Genomic DNA, 23865 nt, shown 5'->3' on the forward strand with positions numbered 1-23865 from the left:
GTCCAAATTGGTAAAAGTGAAATATGAAATTCTTTTTCTTAACTCTATGGACGCCTCTTAGGGCGGGTGGTATTTTTAGAGCTGTTTACAGGATGAGATTAATGAATGGTGGTTAGAATGAAAGGATCTTCCAGTATGACATTGCTTTGAAAAAACTCTTAGAAAATTTAAGTTAAAGTAATTTTACTCCAAGCTTTTATTATGAAAAATAACAAACATATACCAAATTGAAAGAATTTTACAGTGAATACCTTTATGTATTCTGACTAAATTCTATGGTTAACCTTTACTATAGTTGCTTTATCATTTATCTATCATCTGTTCATCCCGATGTTTAAAAAAATCCACTTCGGGCTTCCCTGGTGGCGCAGTGGTTGAGAGTCCGCCTGCCGATGCAGGGGACACGGGTTCGTGCCCCGATCCCGGAAGATCCCACATGCCGCGGAGCGGCTGGGCCCGCGAGCCATGGCCGCGGAGCCTGTGCATCTGGAGCCTGTGCTCCGCAACGGGAGAGGCCACAGCAGTGAGAGGCCCGCGTACAGCAAAAAAAAAAAAAAAAAAAATCCACTTCTGGGTGTTTTTCTGAAGAATATGAAATTACAGTATGAAAAGATACATGCATCTTTATGTTCACTGAAGCAGTTATTTATAATAGCCAAGATATGGAAACAACCTAAATGCTCATCAATGAATGAATGGATAAGGAAAATGTTTTATTTGTATATATATGTATGAATACAACATAGCCATAAAAAGGAAATCATGCCATTTGGGACAACATGGATGGACCTTGAGGGTATTATGCTAAGTGAAATAAGTCAAATGGAGAAAGAAATACTGTATGATTTTACTTATATGTGGAATCTAAAATATGACACAAATGAACTTATCTACGAAACAGAAACAGACTCCTGGACATAGAGAACAGACTTGTGGTTGCCAAGAGGGAGGGGGTTGGGGGAGGGATCTGTTGGGAGTTGGGGATTAGCAGATGCAAACTATAATATAGAGAATGGATAAGCAACAAGGTCCTACTGTATAGCACAGGGAACTATATTCAATATGTTGTGATAAACCACAGTGGAAAAGAATATGAAAAAGAATGTGTGTGTATATATATATATAAACTGAATCACTTTGCTGTACAAGAGAAATTAACAACATTGTAAATCAACTATACTTCAATTTAAAAAAAGGGGAGGGCTCCATTTCCCATGAATGGGGGAGGGCAAATAAATAAAACAAAAACAAACTCATAGATAAAGACAACAGATTGGTGGTTATCGGAGGGGAAGGGGACTTGAGGGTGGGCAAAATGGGTGAAGGGTATCAATTATATGTTGATGGATGATAACTAGATTTATGGTAGTAATCATTTTGAAGTTTACACAAATATTGAATTATAATGTTGCATACCTGAAATTTATATAATGTTATATACCATTTTACCTCAATTTTTTTTAAAGTAAATCTTTAAAAATAAAACAAATGCTAAACTAAAAGAAAGACAAAAAGAAAAAACTATGTCAGTATCAAGCTTTGTCAAAATAGACAGCAATACTGCTGCTGATAGGAGTATAAATTGGTACAGACACTATGGATTATGATTTGTTTTTATGTAGTAATGCTGTACATCTGCTTATTACTATGACTTATAAACTCCACATCTGGTGATATTCCCTAGAACAGTAGCTTTCACTTTTTTGACCATGAGCCATACTAAAAAATATACTTCACATTGTAATCCAGTACCCTCACACATACGTATGTGTATGGCTCTGTGTATGTGGATATGTATATATGCATATATATGGACACATGTGTTTAGAAGGTACAAGTTTTGGGAAACAATAGTTATCCTAACTACAAGGAAGGCATTCTGATATTTTCTTTTCTGTTTTTTGTATTTGTGTGTGTGTATATGCTACTTAAGACAAATATTTAAGTCAGTGTACTGCTCTACTAATTGGTTTTGACCTGCAAATTGAAGAACACTGCCTTAGGGAAAGACTTGCACATATATACCAAGAGAAATGCAAAAGAAAGTTAATAGCTGGATTTTTTGTAATAGCAACAAATGGAAGCAAAAAATGTCCATCAGCAGAAGAATGCATAACTATACCACATTTTATCCAATAGAATATTGTACAGCAGTGAAAATGAATGTCAACATGGAAGAATCTCACAAATACATCATTGAGTGAGAAAAACCAAGTTATATAAGAATATATGCCGCATGATTCCATTTGTATAAATTTCAAAAACATGTTAAACTGAACAATATATTTCTATAAACCTATGTGCAAAAGTATTTTTTAAGTAAACTATGACTGACATATACTCCAACATGGATGAACCTTGAAAACAAAAGAAGCCAATCTCAAAAGGCCACATGTTATATGATTCCATTTATGTGAAATGTCCAGAATATACAGATCTATAGAGACAGAAAGTAGATTAGTGGTTGCTCAGGTCTGAGCATTGGGAGAAAATGTGGACTACTGATAGGTATGGGATTTTTTTTGCGGGGGTGGGGGGTTAATATAATATTCTAAAACTGACTGTGGTGATGGTTACACAACTCTGAAATACACTAAAAATATTTTTTTTCACTTTAACGGGTGAGTTGTATAGTATGTGAATTACATCTCAATGAAGGGGTTACAAAAATAAGTAAGGGAATGATTTTTAAATTCAGGAAAATAGTTATCTGAGGAAAAATGGGACTTGAGATCGGGATAATGCACACAGAGTCTTTGAAGATATAATAGCCTGTTTCTTAACCTAGATTGTAGGTACATAGGTAGGTTTTTTTCATTATTGTCTACATTTTATACATACATTACAAACTGTATGTATTTAATACTTAATAAAAATTTCTTTTTAAGGGAAACAAAATTGTATTTTTCATATTATTTTATATCCATGCCTATTGTGATCAAGTTAACACAGAATATCAAAATTCTGGTATTAATCTAGACTAGGACTTAGTTTTCATCCAAGTATGTCCCATTTTAAAAAAATTATTCTTTATGTAACTTACAAAAATATATATATTTTAGGATTAAAAGGTTACTGTCTCATTATAGTCTCTGTAAGTCACGAAAACTTAAGACTCTGTAAGTCATTTAAAAATTATAACCTGTCTATTTTTCTTCATCACCATTGCAACCATCCTAACTCACCTCTCATATTCCAACATTCTAACTGTTTTCTTTGCACCTCTTCAATCAGTTTTCCACATTGCAGCCCAGAGACATCTTTTGAAAACACAAATATTAGTATGTTATTTCTCTGCTTAAAACTTCAGTGGTATCTCATTTTTCTATGGATAAAGACTGAATTCTTTAAGATTATTTTCCAGGACCTATGTAAGTTGTCTCTGCTGTCTATTTAACAGCATCTCCCACTGTCTTAATTTGGGCTGCTATAACAAAGAACCAGAGACTGGGTGGCTTATAAACAACAGAAATTTACTTCTCACAGTTCTGGAGGCTAGAAGTCTGAGAATAGGGGGCCCAGCACAGTCAGATTCTGATGAGAACCCTCTTCCAGGTTGTACACTACTGAGGATACAGAAAAGAACTCACATAGTGATAGATGGGGTGCTCTATAGCTCTCTTTGGAGTCTCTTCTTTAAGGGCACTAAATCACATTCATGAGGGCTCTACCCTCATGACCTAATTACCTCCCCAAGCCCCCAACTCCTAATACCATCATATTGAGGGTTAGGATTTCAGTATATGAAATTGGGGAGGATACAAACATTCATTCCATTCCACCCACCCACCCTCATTATTGTTACTACACACATCAGGTTCTGTCTCTAGCTTCTGAGTCCTTTGTTCATGCCATTTCCCCTGCCTAGAATGTTCTTCCCACTCTAACTGATAACATCTGTTCTTCAGGTAACAGCTTAGGTTTTCCTTCCTTCTAGAAGCCTTCCCTAACCATCCCTTGCTCTCCCCCAACTAAGACTAAAGTGCCCTTCCTGTTGTTCCTATAGCTATTATGCCTATAACATATGCCTATGCCTATAACTTAGTTAACTATCTTAATACTTACTGATATTTTCCTATAAATCTGTAAACTCCCCTAGGGCAACACTCTTTGCTTATTGCCCATGGTAAGTACTCAGTAAATATTTACTGAATGAATTAATTAATTCACTCTGATAACCATACTTTATATATTTTAGAAGGTGTTTTTAAATAAGAAATTTATGTTAAATTATCCCACAATCAGCAAATAGGTTCAGGGTCTTTTGTGCTTGTTTTTTTGTTTTTTTCCCCTGATAGCTCTCCATTAGATGAGTTTATATTGAAATTAATGACAGTTCAGTCTATCATTTAAGTTTGTGCACTAGCCAAGCTCACCTGATTTTTAAATACATTCTTTATTTTTTTAAAAACTACTGTTACATTACCATTTAATATTGAATATTTCTGGCTGTTTATGCATCTTCTCATTTGATATCTTTGAAGAAGACAAAAACTAGAACATTCTTTCAAAGGAAATAAACAAAAATCCTATTCTATTTCTAATTTCCTTTTTAATTTCTGAGATTTATTTTGTAAGTATAAATTCAGGCAAATATGTCTCAAACTTTCATTGAACAAAATGTTGCTATTCTAACTATAGTGCTTACAAAAATAATTTATCTTCTGTATCAGATATAGAAATATCTAAAAATGAGAGCTAAAAGGCAAGTAGTATCTGTCAAAGTTGGCAGTAATTTATATTTCCATATAAAAAAAACCAGAAGGTAATATACTATTGTATTCATACGTCCAGGGGGTGTTTTGTGTGTAATGTAAAAATGCCAGTAAAACACATGACATATAACAAGCACTAGTTAAATGTTAGATGTTAAGTTTTTCACAAGTCTTCTCAGTCTCACTGCCATATCATTAATAGCAAAAGAAAACAAAATCAGGTGTTGCCCTCTTTCTCCCTGCAAAAAAAGAAAAGCGAAAAAACAGTAGAAAAGGAAGTAGGATTTCTCTAGAAAAAAACAAGGTACTGGGCTTCCCTGGTGGCGCAGTGGTTGAGAGTCCGCCTGCCGATGCAGGGAACACAGGTTCGTGCCCCGGTCCGGGAGGATCCCGCATGCCGTGGAGCGGCTGGGCCCGTGAGCCATGGCCGCTGGGCCTGCGCGTCCGGAGCCTGTGCTCCGCAACGGGAGAGGCCACAACAGTGAGAGGCCTGCGTATTGCAAAAAAAAAAAAAAAAAAAAAAAAAACAAGGTACTGTATGAGGTACTGAAACAGATACATCACAGAACATATACCAAGAATCATTCAACTTGTATTTAGTGTTTCTATTATCAGACTTTCTTTTCTTTATATCTTGTATTATGCCCTTTCCATTTATTTTAGACTGTTATTCCTCAAGTAGTGCTTGATTATATTGAACAGAATCCATCACTGGTCCCCGATACCTTAGGAATACGTTCTAGCTCTTTATAGTGAATTTCTGACTTCCAGTGTCTAATCACAATATACTTTCTAAGAGAAAAAGGGCCAGGTACTTATTAAGTATCCATTAAGTACTATACTGTACATTATGTATCCACTGTACTATACATTATATGTCAAGGATTATATTAATGCCTACAACAACTCAGATTTTGAAAACTACATTAGAGACTCACTAACTAACGCCAAGTTTACACTGATAATAAATAGTAGTACCAGAATTCAAGCACAGTTTATCACAGTAGTTCTCAAGCTTTGCCATGGAACAAAATCAACTAGAGAGCTTAGTAAGATCCTAAGTGCTAGATCTCACCCCATAGTTTTTGACTCAGTAGGTCAGTCGCAGTGAGGAAAGGAGCAGGGCAGTGTGGAACGTTTTACATTTCTAACAATTTACCAAATGATGCATATGTTGCTGGCACATAGACCACACATTGCAAACTATTAATCTTTCATACTGCAACATCTTCCCACTGGTACTTCTTATCTCACATTACTCCTCTGAGTACAATGTGCTCTCACTAGATGAAGGACTTAATATACCCAAAAAGTACTTGGTGCTTTTTTTTTTGTCTCTGTGCTTCTATCTTGTTTTTCCCCTCCACTTAAAACTATCCTCTTTTTCTTGCCCTTCCCCCACTTTCCTACCTGTTGAAATATTTTCCTTTATAAAATCACTCAAGAGCTATCTCTTGCATAAAGACATACTTCATACCCTCCCATAGAAATATATTTCTTTTATTTTGAACTCGTTGTATTTTAGGATAACTTGTGTCATCACCTACTATCTTGTAGTTGTTTATATGCTTTTGTAGTCTGTATAAATATTTGTAAACTCCTTAAGGAATTGGGTTGCATTTTTCCCATAATACTTACTGCAGGTCGTTTAATAAGTTTTGGAATATGCTAAGAATATGGTGCTTATGTTTTTGAAAATTATTAAGTAAAATAGTGTTTGTAAAAATACTTCATTAACCAAAAAGGTTTATATAAATGAAAACTACTTTCTTCTTACAATAACTCTGGACGTTCTAGAAATGAAAAACCACATCTCAAAATTAAATTTTTTTTTTTTTTTTTTGCGGTACACGGGCCTCTCACTGTTATGGCCTCTCCCGTTGTGGAGCACAGGCTCCAGACGTGCAGGTTCAGCGGCCATGGCTCACGGGCCCAGCCGCTCCACGGCATGTGGGATCTTCCCAGACCGGGGCACGAACCCATGTTCCCTGCATCGGCAGGCAGACTCTCAACCACTGCACCACCAGGGAAGCCCTCAAAATTAATTTTAAACATTCAAAGAGCACAGGGAACTAACAAAGAATTTTTGTTAAGTCTGATCTCATATTTTTGGCAAAATAAAAGGCCAAAGAGATTGAGGGGGAAAAAACAGATATAATTTCTCATGGCTATATATTAAGGCTTTTAATTATATCACACGTACACACATAACACACATACAGAAATAGTGGTCTAGGTATTATAATTATTATGTACATACAGTACTGGTAAGTTTATACCCATAGCTTTATTAACACTGCTATTTGGGTATCAACCTAGAGCAGATGAAGTATTACTGGAGACATAACAGGCCTGGGCTTGATGACCAAAAAGTTGGAATTAAAAGTATTGACTGAATTTTAATTTGTCACTAACCTTGTGGTGGACGGAGTTAATATAACTTGGAACATTCTTGGAAACATCCTTGGAAAATAGTTATATTCTTGGAAAATATATTCCACATTTTGTCATACTTGATAAATTAAAAATGTAGGTAGACTCAACATCATTCTAAGTAAGGATAAATTTATGACCACTATACTTAGAAAAAGAAATGACATAAGCACAGTTAGAATGAACTTGCTTCATAAAATTACAAAGATCCCAGAGGCATGTATCAATCTGTACCTAAAAGAGAAAACCTCAAAAAAAGACCTTAATGAAGCAGAGATAAATGGTTTACCTGAAAAAAAGTTCAAAATAATGGTCATAAACGTGCTCACCAAGGTCAGGAGAACAATGCATGTACAAAGTAAGAATTTCAACAAAGAGAATATAAGAAAGTGCCAAACAGAAGTCACAAACCTGAAGAATACAATAACTGAACTGAAAATTTCAGTACAGGGGTTCAACAGCACTAGATAATGCAGAAGCAGGGATTGAGGAACTTGAAGACAGGGCAATGGAACTCATCCAGAAAGAGGAACAAAAAGAAAAAGAGTGAAGATAGCTTACAGGACTTACAGGACAACATCGAGCAGAATAATATTAACATTTCTAAGAATTCCAGAGAGAAAAGAGGAAGGGACAGAAACCTATTTAAAGGAATAATTAATGGCTGAAAATGTCCCTAACCTGGGAAACAGACATCCAGATCCAGGAAGCTCAGAGAGTTTCAGTAAACATGAATCCAAAGAGACCCACCCACACAAAGACATATTGCAATTACATTGTCAAAAATTGTAAAGACAATGAGGGAATCTTAAGAGCAAGAAAGAAAAACAACTTTTTATATATAAGGAAACTTCCATAATACCTTCAGTAGATTCTTTAGCAGAAACTTTGCAGGCCAGAAGGGAGTGACATGATGTATTTAAAGTGGTGAAGTGAAAAAATTGTCTATCAAGAATACTTTACCCAAGAAAGTTGTCCTTCAGGGTTAAAGGAAAGGTGAAGAATTTCCAGTCACGCAAAAGCTAAAAGAGTTCAGCACCACTAGATTGGCCTTACAAGAAAAGTTAAAGGGACTTCTTTAAGCTGAAATGAAAGAGTGCTAACAGGAAAGCATATGAAAATGTAAACCTCACTGGTAAAGATAAATACATAATTCAATTTAGAATAATCTACTCTTGTAATGGAGATGGATTGACCACTTATCTAGTGTGAAGGGTTAAAGTAGTAAAAGTAACTATAACTACAATAATTTGTTTAGTGAATACTCAGAAAGATGCAGATTGCAACATCAAAAACATTAAACATAGTAAGAGTAAAAATGTAGAGCTTTAGAATGTGTTTGAATTTAAGTTGTTATCAACTTAAAATAGACATAAATAAAAGTTGTTATCAACTTAAAATAGACTTATAAATAAAAGATGTTTTACATAAGCTTAATGGTAACCACATAGTAAAAACCTATGGTAGATACACAAAAGATAAACAAAAAGGAATCTAAGCATACTACTACCAAAATAATCATCAAATCACAAAGGAAGGGAGCAAGAGAAGAAGAAAGTAACAAAGGAATTATGAAACAGCAAGAAAATAGTTAACAAAATGGCAATAAATCCATACTTATCAATAATTACTTTAAATGTAAATGAATAAATTCTGCAATCAAAATATACAGTAGCTGAATGAATTTTTTTTTAAAAAAAGCACCCCACTATATGCTGCTTGACTAACTTCTCACATAAGAATACATACACATTGAAAGTAAAAGGATGGAAAAAGATATTCCATGCAAATAAAAAACAAAAGAAAGCTGGGATAGCTATAATTGTATGAGGCAAAATAAACTTAAGCAAAAGACTGTATAAGAGACGAAGGTCACTGTATAATAATAAAGGGATCAATCCAACCAGAGGATATAACATTTGTAAATATTTACGCACCCAACATAAGAGCACCTATGAATATAAAGTATATAAAGCAAGTATTAACATACCTTAAGTGAGAAATAGACAGCAAATACAATAATTGGAGATTTCAATACTCCGCTTTCATCAGTGGATAGATCACCCAGACAGAAAATCAGTAAGGAAGCACTGGACTTAAATGACACTTCAGATCAGATGGAAAGCAACAGAATACTCATTCTTCTTAAATGCACATAGAACATTCTCCAGAATAGATCACATGTTAAGCCACAATACAAATCTTGAATTTTAAGAAGATTAAAATCATATCAATCATCTTTTCTGACTACAGTAGTATGAAACTAGAAATCAATTACAAGAAGAAAATTGAAAAATCCACAAATATATGGAGATTCAACAAAATGCTACTAAACAACCAGTGGGTCAAAGGAGAAATCAAAAGAGAAATCAAAAAATATCTTGAGACACATGAAAATGGAAATACAACATACCAAAACTTATAATATGCAACAAAAGCAGTTCTAAGAGGGAAATTCAGAGCAATCAATCCCTACATTAAGAAAGAAGAAAGAGCTTAAAGAAACAACCTAACGTTACACTCCAAAGAATTTTTTAAAAATAAAACAGAACTAAGCCTGTAGTGGAAGGAAGGAAATAACAAAGACCAGATTAAAAAAAAAAAAAATAGGGACTTCCTGGTGGCACAGTGGTTAAGAATCTGCCTGCCAGTGCAAGGGACACAGGTTTGATTCCTGGTCCAGGAGGATCCCACACCCCTTGGAGCAAGTAAGCTCATGCACCACAACTACTGAGCCTGTACCCTAGAGCCCGCAAGCCTCAACTGCTGAGCCCACTCACCACAACTACTGAGTCAATGTGCCTAGGGCCTGTGTTCTGCAACAAGAGAAGCCACTGCAATGAGAAGCCCACACACCACAACGAAGAGTAGACCCCGCTCACCGCAACTAAAGAAAGCCCACGCACAGCAATGAAGACCCAATACAGCCAAAAATAAATGTATTATTTTTCTTAAATGACATAGAGACTAAAAAGACAATAGAAATGATCAATGAAATGAAGGCCTGGTTCTTTGAAAAGATAAACAAGATAGACAAGCCTTTAGCTAGACTCATCAAGAAAAAAGAGGACTCAAATAAATAAAATTAGAAATGTAAGCGGAGACGTTACAACTGATACCACAAAAATACAAAGATCCTACTATGTACAAAGAGACTGCTTTGTACAATTATACACCAACAAACTGGACAGCCTAGAAGATATGGAAAAATCCCCAACATCCACAAATCAGTGAGTATGATAGACCACAGTAATAAAATGATGGATAAAAATCATATGATCCATCTCCATAGATGCAGAAAAAATTTTGAGAAAACTGAACATCCATTCGTGATGAGAATTCTCAACAAAGTGGGTATAGAGGGAACATACCTCAATGTAATAAAGGCCATATGTGACAAGCCCACAACTAACATACTCAATGGTGAAAAACTGAAAACTTTTCCTCTAAGATCAGGAACCAGACATGGACAGCCACTCTTGCCACTTTTATCCAAGATAGTAATGGAAGTCCTAGCCAGAGCAATCAGAGAAGGAAAAGAAAGAAGTCACCCAAATCAGAAAGGAAGAAGTAAAATGTCTCTCTTTGCAGATGACATGATATTATATGTAGTATACTCTACGGACTTCACAAAAAAAAAATGTTAAAACTAATAAATTTAGTAAAGTTTCAGAGTACAAAATCAATATATAAAAATCAGTTACATTTCTATGCACTAATAACAAATTATCAGGAAGAGAAATTAAGAAAACAATCCCATTTACAATTGCATCAAAAAGAATAAAATACCTAGGAATAAATTTAACTAAGAAATTGAAAGATCTGTACACTGAAAACTATAAAACATTGATGAAAGAAATTGAAGAATTTACAGAGAAATGTATATATCATTCAAACATAAAGTCAAAAAGGAAACATAGTCCTTAAGTGAAACAATGGACTTAAGATATTTATACAGATCATTTCATCCAAATGCAGCAGACTACATATTCTTCTTAAATGCACATGGAACATTTTCAAGAATATACCATATGTTGGAACACAAAAGAGGTCACAATGAATTTAAATATTGAAATCATATCAGGCATCTTTTCCACCGCCATGGCATGATCAACTATCAATACAAGAAGAGAGCTGGAAAAATCACAAATATGTGGAGACTAAACAACATGCTACTGAACAACTATTGGGTCAATGAAGAAATCAAAAGGAGAAATCAAAAAATACTTGAACACAAATAAAATGAAAATGCAACATATCAAATTCTATGAGATGTAACAAAAGCAGTACTTAGAGGAATGTTTATAGCAATAAGGCCTACCTTAAGAAACAAGAAATATCTCAAATAAACAGTCTAACATTACACCTAAAGGAACTGGGGGGAAAAAGAACAAAGTCTAAAATCAATATAAGGAAGAAAATAAAAATCAGAGCAGAAATAAATGAAATAGAGACTCAAAAATGCAATGGAAAAAAAGTCAATGAAACTGGTTCTTTAAAGAGATAAACAAAATTGACAAACCTTTAGCTAGACTCACTAAGAAAAAAGAGAACGTGTAGATAGATAAAATCAGAAACAAGGAAAAATTACAGCCAATATCACAGAAATACAAAGGATCATAAGAGAATACTGTGAAGAGCTATGCCTCAACAAATTGGACAACCTAGAAGAACTGGATCAATTCTTAGAATCACACATTCTTCCAAGACTGAATCATGTGAAATAGAAAATCTGAATAGATCAGTCACTAGTAGGGAGATGGAAACAGTAATCAAAAACCTCCTAAGAAACACATCCAGGACCAGACAACTTATTTAAAGACTTAATACTAGTTCTTCTCAAGCACTTCCAAAAACTAGAAGGGAAAGGAACACTTCATAACTCTTTTTATGAGGCCAACATTACCCTAATACCAAAACCAGACAAGAACAACACACAAAAAATAAAATTACAGGCCAGTATGTCTGACAAACATAGATGTAAAAATTCTCAACAAAACATTAGCAAACTGAATACAGCAATACATTAAAAGGTTCATACACCATGATCAAATGGGCTTTATTCCAGGGATGTCAGGATGGTTCAGTATCCACAAATCAATCAACATGATTCAACACATTAACAAGAATGAAGGACAAAAATCATGATTGTATCAATAGATGCCCAAAAAACAGCATATGACGAGTCAACACCCATTTATGATTAAAAAAGAAAAAAACTCAATAAAGTGAAGGAGCATACATCAACATAATAAAAGCCATATGTAACAAACCCACAGCTAACATCATACTGAGTGGTGAAAAACTGAAAATTTTTTCTCTAAGATTTGGAACAAGAGAAGGATACCTACTCTTGCCACTTTGCCACTCTTACTCAACATAGTACTGAAGTCCTAGCTAGAGCAATTAGGTAAGAAAAATCCAGATTGGAAGGGAAGAAGTAAAACTGTCACTATTTGTGGATAACATGATTTTATATATAGAAAACCCTAACGATTCCACAGAAAAACTATTAGAAATAATAAATGAATGCAGTAAAGTTGTAGGATACAAAATCAGCATACAAAAATCTGTTGCATTTCTGTACACTAAGAATGAACTAGCATAAAGAGAAATTAAGGAAACATTTCCTTTTACAATCACAACAAAAAGAATAAAATACCTCGTAGTAAATTAATCCAAAGAAGTGAAAGCTATAAGACATTGTTGAAAGAAATTGAATAAGACACAAAGAAATGGAAAGATAGTCCATGCTCATGTTACAAAAATTAACATTGTTAAAATATCCACATTACCTAAAGCAACCTACGGATTCAGTGAAGTCCCCATCAAAATACCAATGACATTTTTGATAGAAATAGAACAAAAAATCCTACAATTTGTATAGAACTGCAGAAGACCCTGGATAGCCAAAGCAATCTTGAGAAAAATGATCAAAGTGGAGGTATTACACTCCCTGATTTCAAATTATACTACAAAACTATAATAATCAAAACAGCATGGTATTGGCAGAAAAACAGACATAAATCAATGGAACGCAATTGAGAGCCCAGAAATAAACCCATACATACATGGACAATTAATTTACAACAAAGGAGCAAAGAACATACAATGGAGAAAGGACAGTTTCTTCAATAAATTGTGTTGGGAAAACTGGATAGCACAAGCAAAAGAATGAAACTAGGCCCTATCTTACACCATACACAAAAATTAACTCAAAATGGATTAAAGACTTGAATGTAAAACCAGAAACCATAAAACTCCTAGAAGAAAACGTAGGCAGTATATTTTTCACATCAGTCTTAGCAGTCTCTTTCTGGATATGTATCCTCAGGCAAAGGAAACAAAAGCAAAATTAAACAAATGGGACTACATCAAACTAAAAAATTCTACACAGCAAAAGAAACCATCAACAAAATGAAAAGAAACCCTACCAAATGGCAGAAGATATTTGCAAATCATGTATCCATAAGTGGTTAATATTCAAAATTATAAACAATTCAACAATTTTTTTAAATTAAAAAATGGGCAGAGGATCTGAATAGACATTTTTCCAAAGAAGATATACAGATGGCCAACAGGCACATCAGAAGCTGTTCAACATCACTAATTCAGGAAATGCAACTCAAAACCACAATGAGATATCACCTCACACCTTTTAGAATAGCTATTATTGAAAACAATAACAAGTGTTGGAGAGGAGATGCAGAAAAGGGAACCCTCATACACTGTTGGTGGCAGTGTAAGTTAGTGCAGCCACTGTGGAAGACAGTATGGAAGTTCCTAAATACATTAAAAATAGAACTGTCATATGATCCAGCAATTCGACCTTTGGGTATTTATCCAAAGCAAAAAGAATCCCTATCTCAAAAAGATACCTGCACCTCCATCTTCACTGCATTGTTATTTACAATAGCCAGGACATGGAAACAAACTAATTATCCATTGATGGATAAATGGATAAAGGAAATGAGGTATATATATGCTATAGAACATTATTCAGTCTTAAAAATAAGAAAATCTTGCTACTTGTGACAACATGAATTGACTTTGAGTCCATTGTGCTAAGTGAAATAGGTCAGAGAAAGACAAATACTATATGATCTCACTTACCTATGCAATCTAAAAATAATCAACTCATAGATACAGAGAACAGATTGGTGGTTGCCAGAGGTAGGGGTTGGTTAGTGGGTAAAATGCGTGAAGGTGGTTGAAAGGCACAAATTTCCACATATAAATCCTGGGGATGTAATATACAGCATGTTGATTATAGTTAATAATATTGTATTGTATAGTTGAAAGTTTATAAGAGAGTAGATTGTAAGAGTTTTCATCACAAGAAAAAAATTGTACAGTGTGTGGTGATGGATATTAACTTATTGTGATAATCATTTCACAAAATGTACACATATCAAATCATTATGTTGTATACCTAAAACTAATACAATGTTATTTGTCAACTATATCTCAATTAAAAAGAAAAGCGCATGGAAAGTTTTAAATAGCTATGAACACTTTGTGAATAGGACAAGAAAAAAAACAATAAAATAAAAGACAATTTTAGGTTATTTCAAAGAGTTAAAGTAGTTAAAGAAGAAACTCAATCAGAAGTTTTAGGAAAAGATTCTTATGTGACTTATAATCTAAGTTGTGAAATTTTAGAAATAGACTAATCTAATCTAGTCCTTTTGTTTTCAGATGATGGAAATGATATCATTACCAGGTCAAAGTAACACAGCCAATTATTGGAAGAGCGTGATTTGAACTCTCATGAAATATAGGCCTTCAACTCTTTATTTTTTTTTTTAAGATGTTTGGGGGTAGGAGTTTATTAATTAATTTATTTATTTTTGCTGTGTTGCATCTTCGTTTCTGTGTGAGGGCTTTCTCTAGTTGTGGCAAGCGGGGGCCACTCTTCATTACGGTGCGCGGGCCTCTCACTACCGCGGCCTCCTGTGTTGCGGAGCACAGGCTCCAGACGAGCAGGCTCAGTAGTTGTGGCTCACAGGCCCAGTTGCTCTGCGGCATGTGGGATCCTTCCAGACCAGGGCTCGAACCCGTGTCCCCTGCATTAGCAGGCAGATTCTCAACCACTGCGCCACCAGGGAAGCCCATAGGCCTTCAACTCTTTATTCCAGTTTTCCATGCTTTTCCACTGTTTATGTTTCTTATCTAACCACTTGGTTTAAAAGTGGCCTGAAAGGGCTTCCCTGGTGGTGCAGTGGTTAGGAGTCCGCCTGCCGATGCAGGGGACACGGGTTCGTGCCCCGGTCCGGGAGGATACCGCATGCCACGGAGTGGCTGGGCCTGTGAGCCATAGCTGCTGGGCCTGCGCGTCCAGAGCCTGTGCTCTGCAGCGGGAGAGGCCACAGCAGTGAGAGGCCTGTGTACCGCCAAAAAAAAAAAAAAAAAGTGGCCTGAAAATTTACAATGATCTCTGAAAGACCTTTCTACTTTAAATTGACACTGTTTATCAATGAATCAGTTAACAGCTGAGCTCTCTAAACTCTCCCCACTGCTGTTGATTTATGAGAGACCTGTTTTACTTTAAAACTTATAGACTTCCTGAGAAGCAAGGGTTTAAACATCTCACTCAACTCATGAGTGCCTTGTGTTAGGCTTTTGAACATAGATATTACTATACTAGTCATTTTTAATATGCTATCTCATTGAATTCTTAGAACTGTAAGAGATATGAAAAAGTTGAAGTTAGAGGAAGAAGATAATTTGGCCAGTATTTCTTTAAAGTGGCTAATTTATTCTGATTTCATGTTCAGTGCATTTTTCAAATCCCGTGCACTAACCATTATTATAAAAACCTCAGCCAGAGTGAGTGCCCAATTTGTATAACAATTGGTGAATTTTTAGCTATAACAACTTTATTCTTAAAACAGCTGCTCACATATAAAGTACAATGATTGATCTTTGTTGTTGAATGTATTTAAACCAACTATCATTCTAATTTAGTATTCATCAGGTTTCTCTTTCCTTTCAGGCCTGTATGTGGAATCAGAGGGAAAACTCTTATAATTAACTTGCCAGGTAGCAAGAAAGGATCTCAGGTAAGCTATCTTGAGATTTATGTGGTTTAGTGTAAGAAATTTTGGCCACTGTGAGAGCCAAACAAAAAGTTGGAGCACTCCACAAGAGTACCCTCACTTCTGACACCAATTGCAGTTCAATGCCTTCCCAAAACCACCCTCAGTTTCAGTAATTCACAAGATGGATTCAGAGAACTCATTGAAAGGTGGTATACTCGTGGTTATGGTTTATTACAGGGAAAGGATACAGATTAAAATCAACCAAGGGAAGGAGTACATAAGACAGAATAAAGGAGAGGTACCAAATGGAGAGCTTCTAATATCTTCTCCCTGTGGAATCATGAACACATTGCTCTCCGGGCATCATTGTGTAACAACACAGGGATTATTCCTTATCAGGGAAGCTCTAAGCCCTTAGCACCTGGAGTTTTTATTGAGGCACATCATATACTGCCCATATACCTGTAGTCTCTAACACTTTCCAAAGGCAAAATTGATACCACATTTCCCAAAGCCCCCATCATAAATCACACTGTTAGACTGTCTGGTGGCCAGAGTTTCCAGACAAACAAAGACACTCCTCCTTTCATTTCCCAGTAACTGAGGACAAAGGCCAGACTCTCTTTGGATAAGGTTAATTCTTTATTACACAAGCTACCCCCTGGCCTCTGGCCAAGGCTTTCTTGCAACAAAACAATCATATTTGTATGGCTGGCCATCTGTATTTAGTATGGCATGTATATTATAGACACAACATCAGTAGCAGTGTGAATATGCCTAAGATTTGGAGGAGCCAGAGTGGGATAGGAGTAGATTTAGAGAAACAGGTAATTCATCCTCTAAAGCCATTATACAAATTTTCGTATTTTTGTACTCATTTCCATCTTGATCTACTATTATTTGTACCCTGTGATACATTCTCACAGAGCTATTTACCATAGAAATTAGCTCTCTTGCTCAGGCCAATCATTTCCCATTGGTATTGCATATTGAGGAGGCTTTAATTCAAATTCCCAGTATATATGACCATCAATATCAGCATTATAATCTTACTAACAATGCCTGTATTATAACATATCATAGTATATTAGTAAATATACCTTGAAAAATAAGAGTCAAAAGATACTGGCACATTACTGGAGTCCTACACAGACATTAACAGTTATCCTAGTCGTCATCACATCATATGATCAAAACATGTCCCAGAGCAATGTTCCTCAGTTTTACAGACTTGTCAGGTTCCAAAAGCAGGAGTAGTCTCAGCAACATATGGCTTTTCCCTTTCTGGCATCTGCTACAGCTGAGCCAAGAAACAATATCATCTTTGTTCTAAGCTTCTTTTGAGACACCAAGGTAATACTGGATTTCCCTTGTTGCATAACGCATTTACTCATTCCTTTACCTTCAACTGCCATTCCTCCTTCTCTCCCTTTATACTCAGACATTTCCTTTGAACATCTTTGAATGAGACCATTGGTTTGGCCACTGGGCTGGCCCAGATTGCCATCAGTAATACTAGTTTAGCGAGTACTTCCCACTCAGTCCATTTCATTCATATAAGATAAGGTTAAGGTTACATAGTTACCGAGCTAGTAGGCAGTCTGAAACACCAGGCAATATAACTGCATTTACTGTCAAGCCCAATTTGACCAGATGGAGTAAGACATAGTCTACACCATCAGGCCCTTAGAAATTCTGACATAAAGATTTAAAAGTATAGTTACAGTTTGGGCTTAAGAATCATCCCTGCTTCTGGCACCCACAGTTGCAGCCCTGGTCCTAGGACCATTGCATCAGGTAGAAAAGAAGAAAGTTGAGGTGACGCGGGGAAAAACAAAAAAGATTAATCGTAAAGAGAAAAGTATAGTTATACAAGCATCCTTTGCCATCCCCTCTTCCCATAAAAGTAGAGGAATCTGTCTAGAAGGAACTCTCACTTAGCCTCCCTATTGTTGAGTGCAATCACACACTAATGAAAGCGTCATGACTTTATCTCCTCACATTTTAGACAACAAATATTTCAATTGCCCGTTTCAATTTTCTATCATATTATTGCTCTGAGGATGAAAGTGTTCCTTGGTCTGAAGAAGTGTGCCTCCATGGTCATTGATACAATATCTTCTGTTCTGGTCCTTTTATAGTACATTGAACATTTGCATCTACTCTGGGATAAGCAAAGCTCATACCAGAGTAAGTGTCTATACCTGTTAGGACCCATTTGTAGCCTCCAGGGACTAAAAGCATCAGTCCAACGTGACAGCTATGTGTAGGACTTTTCCCTGTGGAATTTGCTGCATAGCCCTCTGCCTCTCTGTCTCTCTTTTTAGCAGACAAAACAGTTCTTATTGGCATTTTGTGTCTCAAAGTGTAAGAGGAATATATCTAGATTCAGCCCATCTCAGCATTGCTACAGACCTCCAGTGTCCACTCATTTCATGGACCCTGGTGGCCATGTCAAGCACGTACACCAGGATATCTGCTCGCCAGTACCAATCAACTTCCAGTTCTGGAAGGGAGTTCTTCTTGTGGGCATTAACATAATCTACTTTAATATACCCCTTACGTTCCCAGAGTGATTTCCACAGGGCCATGTCCCATATTCCTTTAATAGACCAGTTTTCCATTGCCCATCTGCCTGACCATACGGCCAGGCCATTTGGACACTTCCCGTGACTCAGTAAAAACCCAAACATAGGGGCAAACATGTAGTTCAGCCCATCGAGCTGATTTGTTTTTACCTTCTTCAATCAGAGTGGCGGCCTTCCAAACAGGATGCTGTCCCTTCACCTTGGAATTGCCATCCATAAACCAAGCAGCTCTTTGTTGATCAATAGAAAGCTGTTTATAGGGCACCGCCCAAGTGGCCCAAGTGGCCATAGGATCCAGCAGCTCCTCAGGTGGTTCCGAAGTCAGCCCTAGGTGAAAAGAGGCTGCCTGCTCGTGAGTACCTCCTTGCATTCTCCTGGTAGCATGATTCTATATGCAACATTTCCATTTTATTATGGAACTCTCCTGGGCATTGCCGTCCCCATTAGAGCTTTTCTCTGAAATTACCCAAGACCTTTTGGATATTTCAGGTTTTAGGATTATTTTGTGTCCTTTAGTCATAAGGGCAGTCTCAGTTAAAGTCAAATAGCAAGTAGTAATTGTCTCTCAAATGGAAATTTTCTGGTCCAAAATCCCAGCAGTTGTTGTTGGGTGGCACTTACAAGTTTTTGCTATAAGCCCAGTCTGCACTCCACACAGGGCTTTTGTACAGCAAATTAATGAACTGTGTGGGCCCATTTAGCATGTCCAGTTATATTGGTGGAAGAGTGGATTTACATTCCTGCTGTTTTACAATATGAGGTAGGGGACGAATTCTCCAGTCAGACACAACATCCATGCCCATAATACATTCAGGTAAAGGAGATTCACCACTTCACATAAAATTCACTTTCCAAACATTCTGATTCTTATCCAAACATTCACCTTAATCCCATCAACTATTGCATTCCTATATCTTCCCATTCTAACTGTACCCCCTCCCCCATTAGGATTTCAACAGGTTGTAGAATCACAGTACATGAAGCTCCCATGTCAAGGAGTCCCAGAAAAGTCTCTTCTCTGTCTCCTGATGATTTTAGCCATTTGTGTGCATATGGCCTTGGAGTTCTAAGGCCTGGATTGGGTCAAGGGATCCAGACCCTTTTGTCAGACCTTATATTGATTAGATTATGGGTCCATCACTTAAGGTGATTCAAGGTAAGGTTTCTTTGCTTGCTAGCTTTTTTAATTCCTCCAAACCAGGGTAAATAGAGATTTATTTAGGACCCCTTAATGTTAGGAGACCAGCAGGGTCTCCAGTCTGTCTATTCAGCCCACAGCAGTGCTTCTTTAAGACCTCTGTTTTGTCCCCATCAGTGCTCACTTTTTTCATACATTGCTTAATAACCATTTAAATATTTCTACCCTGCTAGGACAAGTCCCTTGAATCTCTTATTTCTTTTTCCCCATTTTCTTATGAATCAGTCCAACTTTATTTACTGTTTATTGCTTCAACATAAATTTTTCCTTGGGAAGCAGCTCTGAGGCTAGCAGCTATATGTCAGACCATTCAGAATCCAAACTTGGCCCAGCCTCAGGATCCATCCCAACATTCTCCATTACTTTTGTTTTAGCTAGTACAGATACCATTAACCAAGAAATTGTGTGTTTACTTTGTTTTTTATCATTTTGTATTTCTTGTGCTTTGACGTAACTTCTTAGGAGTTAGATCTTTCATTTTAAAGCTTCATTGCTAATTTTATCTCCAGTAACTAATTACAGTACAGCTGCAGTTCCATACTGTGGGTGACCCTGTGTTCATCTAGGCTCTAAAGATTCATTATCCCCCACCCTCTTTTCCTTCCTCTTCCCAGATCACAAGTTTCAGTGAGTCAGGGTCTTTCTATCAAATCCCACTTCTTAACACCAACTGTAAGGAGTTTTGACCAACTGCAGAAGTTAGCCAGCTACAAAGTTGGAGCACTCCATAAGACTGCCCTCATTTCTGACACCAACTGCAATTGAGGGGATTTCTAAAATCACCCTCACTTTTAATAATTCACTAGGACTCACAGAACTCACTGAAAGCTGTTATACTTATGGGTATGTTGTATTACAGGGAAATAATAGAGGTTGAAATCAGCCAAGGAAAGAAGCACATATGGCAGAGTCTAAGAGAGGTACCAAACAGGGAACTTCTGGTCATCCTCTTCCAGGGAATCATGGAAGCATCACCTCCTCTTAGCCACAATATAAGACAGTATACACAGAGTATTGGTAACTATGTACATTCTCCTTTGCCTTTGGTGTTCAGAGTTTTTATTAGGACTTGATCACATATTGCCCACATGGTTGACCTTTAGTCAGCCGTTCCTAGTTCTTTCCAGAGGCAAAACTGATACTGTGTTTCCCAAAGCCCTCATAGTAAACCACATTGTTAGACTGTTCAGTGGCCAAAGCCCCCAGGCAAACAGAGACACTCTTATCAGGCATGACATAACAAGGAACTAGAGATCACCTCCCAAAAGCTGAGAGTAAAGGCCAGACCTCTCTTTGATTAAAGTTAAATTCTTCACTATACAGTTTTTTCCCAGTAGGTTAAAAGATTAGATACTTTCCAGGTAGTCCATAAATTGTAAGATATTTCTTTACATATTAGATTTTAAGGTAAGTTACTTTAAATGTAAAAGAGAAAGGTCTCTGCTCAAACATATTCCCCAAACATATCTGGCCTTATATTCTGATTTTTAAATTCTCACCTATTTTCTTTTCGTGATACAATATAGGTAATAATGGATATATTTTGAGCATTAGCTGCCTGTTCTCCTTGCTTGGCACCCTGAAATAAATGCTGTACGTTCCTTCACTGCCCCCTAAAAAAAAAGAAACCAAGAGACTATATTGACTTTTATGCTGTACAAACTTATACCTATTTTTACATATTGTACAATGTTGTCTAGCTATACTTTATGATTGTAGTCAGAACTTTAGCTCTCTGAATAAAATAGTTCAGTACTCAATTGGTTTGTTAGTTCTGGTATCCTTCTCTAACCAGAAAGGTAAAAATTCTTACCTGTTCTCTCATAATGTATCCTTAAACCCTAAAGTTGTATAGAAATTTTACTTAAAACAAAAAAAATGTACTGTGTGCTTATATAGTGTAGTTCTTCAACTTATGGAGAATACTGTAATATATACCATTCTTCATATTTTGCATTGCAAAGACAATACATTAAATATGATTCATTCTTAAGACAGATGGAGAGAAAATCACAAATAAATCCAAAATTTGTGATCCAAAATCACAAACACATTTGATTGCTGCCATTTTGTATGCCTATAAAAATGCTTTATCTTCATTTTCTTTCTTCCTCTTGCATACAGGAATGCTTTCAGTTCATACTGCCAGCCCTACCTCATGCCATTGACCTTTTACGTGATGCCATTGTAAAAGTAAAAGAAGTGCATGATGAACTTGAAGATTTACCTTCCCCACCACCACCTCTTTCCCCTCCTCCCACAACTAGCCCCCATAAACAGACAGAAGACAAAGGGGTTCAATGTGAAGAAGAGGAAGAAGAGAAGAAAGATAGTGGTGTTGCTTCAACAGAAGATAGTTCTTCATCACATATAACTGCAGCAGCCATTGCGGCCAAGGTAAGCCTGCTGAGAGAGACCCAGAGATCTAAAGGACCCACAGGTAAATGTATTGATTTCATCTCTCTTTCCATCCCATTCTTCCATAAGTTAAATACCACTTCAGGGCATCCTTTAAAAAGAATAGGGATATTCATAACACTCCACAGCTGTATTCCCTCCATTATGTAGAGTTCTTGAAAGCATTGAAGTTTTGTTCTGAGTTCTGAGGCATTAAAAATTCTGCTGTTATCTATTGAAGTAATAGCTCCAATGATAAACAATGTGACATTTAAGAACTCTTTGAAGATGTCATTTTTGTGATCATAGTAAATATACAATGTTCATGTATTCAGAACATCAAATATTCACAAATTCTTAGAGGAGCACCAAACTGAAGGTAAGATACCTAAGGTGGTTCAAGAAATTAGCTGAGGAAGATTAATAAATATTTTTTTTAAAGACAAGACTTTTCAGCAGTTAAAGCTGGACACAAATTAAATTTGGACATAAATTACTCCAGTCATAAAGAGAAGAAATGGATGTAAGATATTCGTGTTTTTAATTTAATAAAGTAATAAATATTATTAAAACAGCATCAAAGTATTACAAGTTCTCTTTGAACAATTCTCGGAGGAAATATAGTACCATGAAGTACTTCAGTAAATTTAGTTATCATCTTAAAGTCACAGAACATGATTTATATTATTATCCATATCTAGTATAACCCACCTTGTACACTTTAAAATCTTCAGACAGTAGCATATCACTTCTGGGAGTAATGATTGTTCATTGAGAGTGTAAAGATTGAAAATCTAATCACTATATGAAGTAATTTTTAAAGTTTTATGGCTCATCCAGATACTTTGGCTATGAGCATAGCATGAGATGATTTTTTGACAATGTATATATTGGAAAGGATCATAGAGATCCTTTGGAAGTGTCCATTCAGACAACAAGTAGGTGGTTCTTTAAATGAAGACAGGATTATTCTGTCTCCAGATCAATTCAGTGATACATTAAGTCCTTACTTAAGGCTAGTAAATATTTAAGTTCTGCGTGAGGTTTGTTTTGTTTTTATGGAAATGATTGATGAAATACATTATTAAATCATAGTATGTTCTCTTTCTTTTACTCTTAATTAAAAGAGTTAAAAGTACCATCAGTTTCAGTCTTAAAAAAAATTTGTACCATTTGAAATCTAAGCTAATTTTGTCATTCTTCATTTGAAAATTTTTGACATTCCATTGTTCCATTTGTTTTCACCCTTTTTCCTTTCCAGTCATTTTGCTTGTATAGTTTCATGTTTTCCTGTATTCATAGTTGTTATGTGTTGTGCATTAGAAGCATCCATTCTACACCAGTCCTGCTGTTATCATGGCACACGGTGAGCAGCCCATCCCTGGTCTCATCAGTTATTCCCATGATGCAACAGGCAGTGCAGAGGAACCGGTAAGACAAGAGGCTTTTGCATTAATGATTTTGCAAGCATACAGCCTACCTCCTATCCTTGG

At 36.1% G+C, this 23865-nt stretch overlaps 1 protein-coding gene across 3 annotated transcripts in view; it reads left to right on the forward strand.

The window, feature by feature from the left end:
* The window catches only part of GPHN (gephyrin), a 639047-nt gene that overhangs the window by 370691 nt on the left and 244491 nt on the right, over positions 1 to 23865 (forward strand). For all 3 annotated transcript variants that reach the window (XM_081229975.1, XM_081229976.1, XM_081229977.1), the window contains exons 6-8: positions 16144 to 16210; positions 22100 to 22372; positions 23696 to 23803. In XM_081229975.1, the coding sequence (XP_081086101.1) occupies positions 16144 to 16210; positions 22100 to 22372; positions 23696 to 23803 (448 nt within the window). The remainder of the gene's footprint in view (positions 1 to 16143; positions 16211 to 22099; positions 22373 to 23695; positions 23804 to 23865) is intronic.

This window comes from Mesoplodon bidens, assembly GCF_964165515.1.
Source record: "Mesoplodon bidens genome assembly, chromosome: 3".
NCBI lineage: Eukaryota > Metazoa > Chordata > Mammalia > Artiodactyla > Ziphiidae > Mesoplodon > Mesoplodon bidens.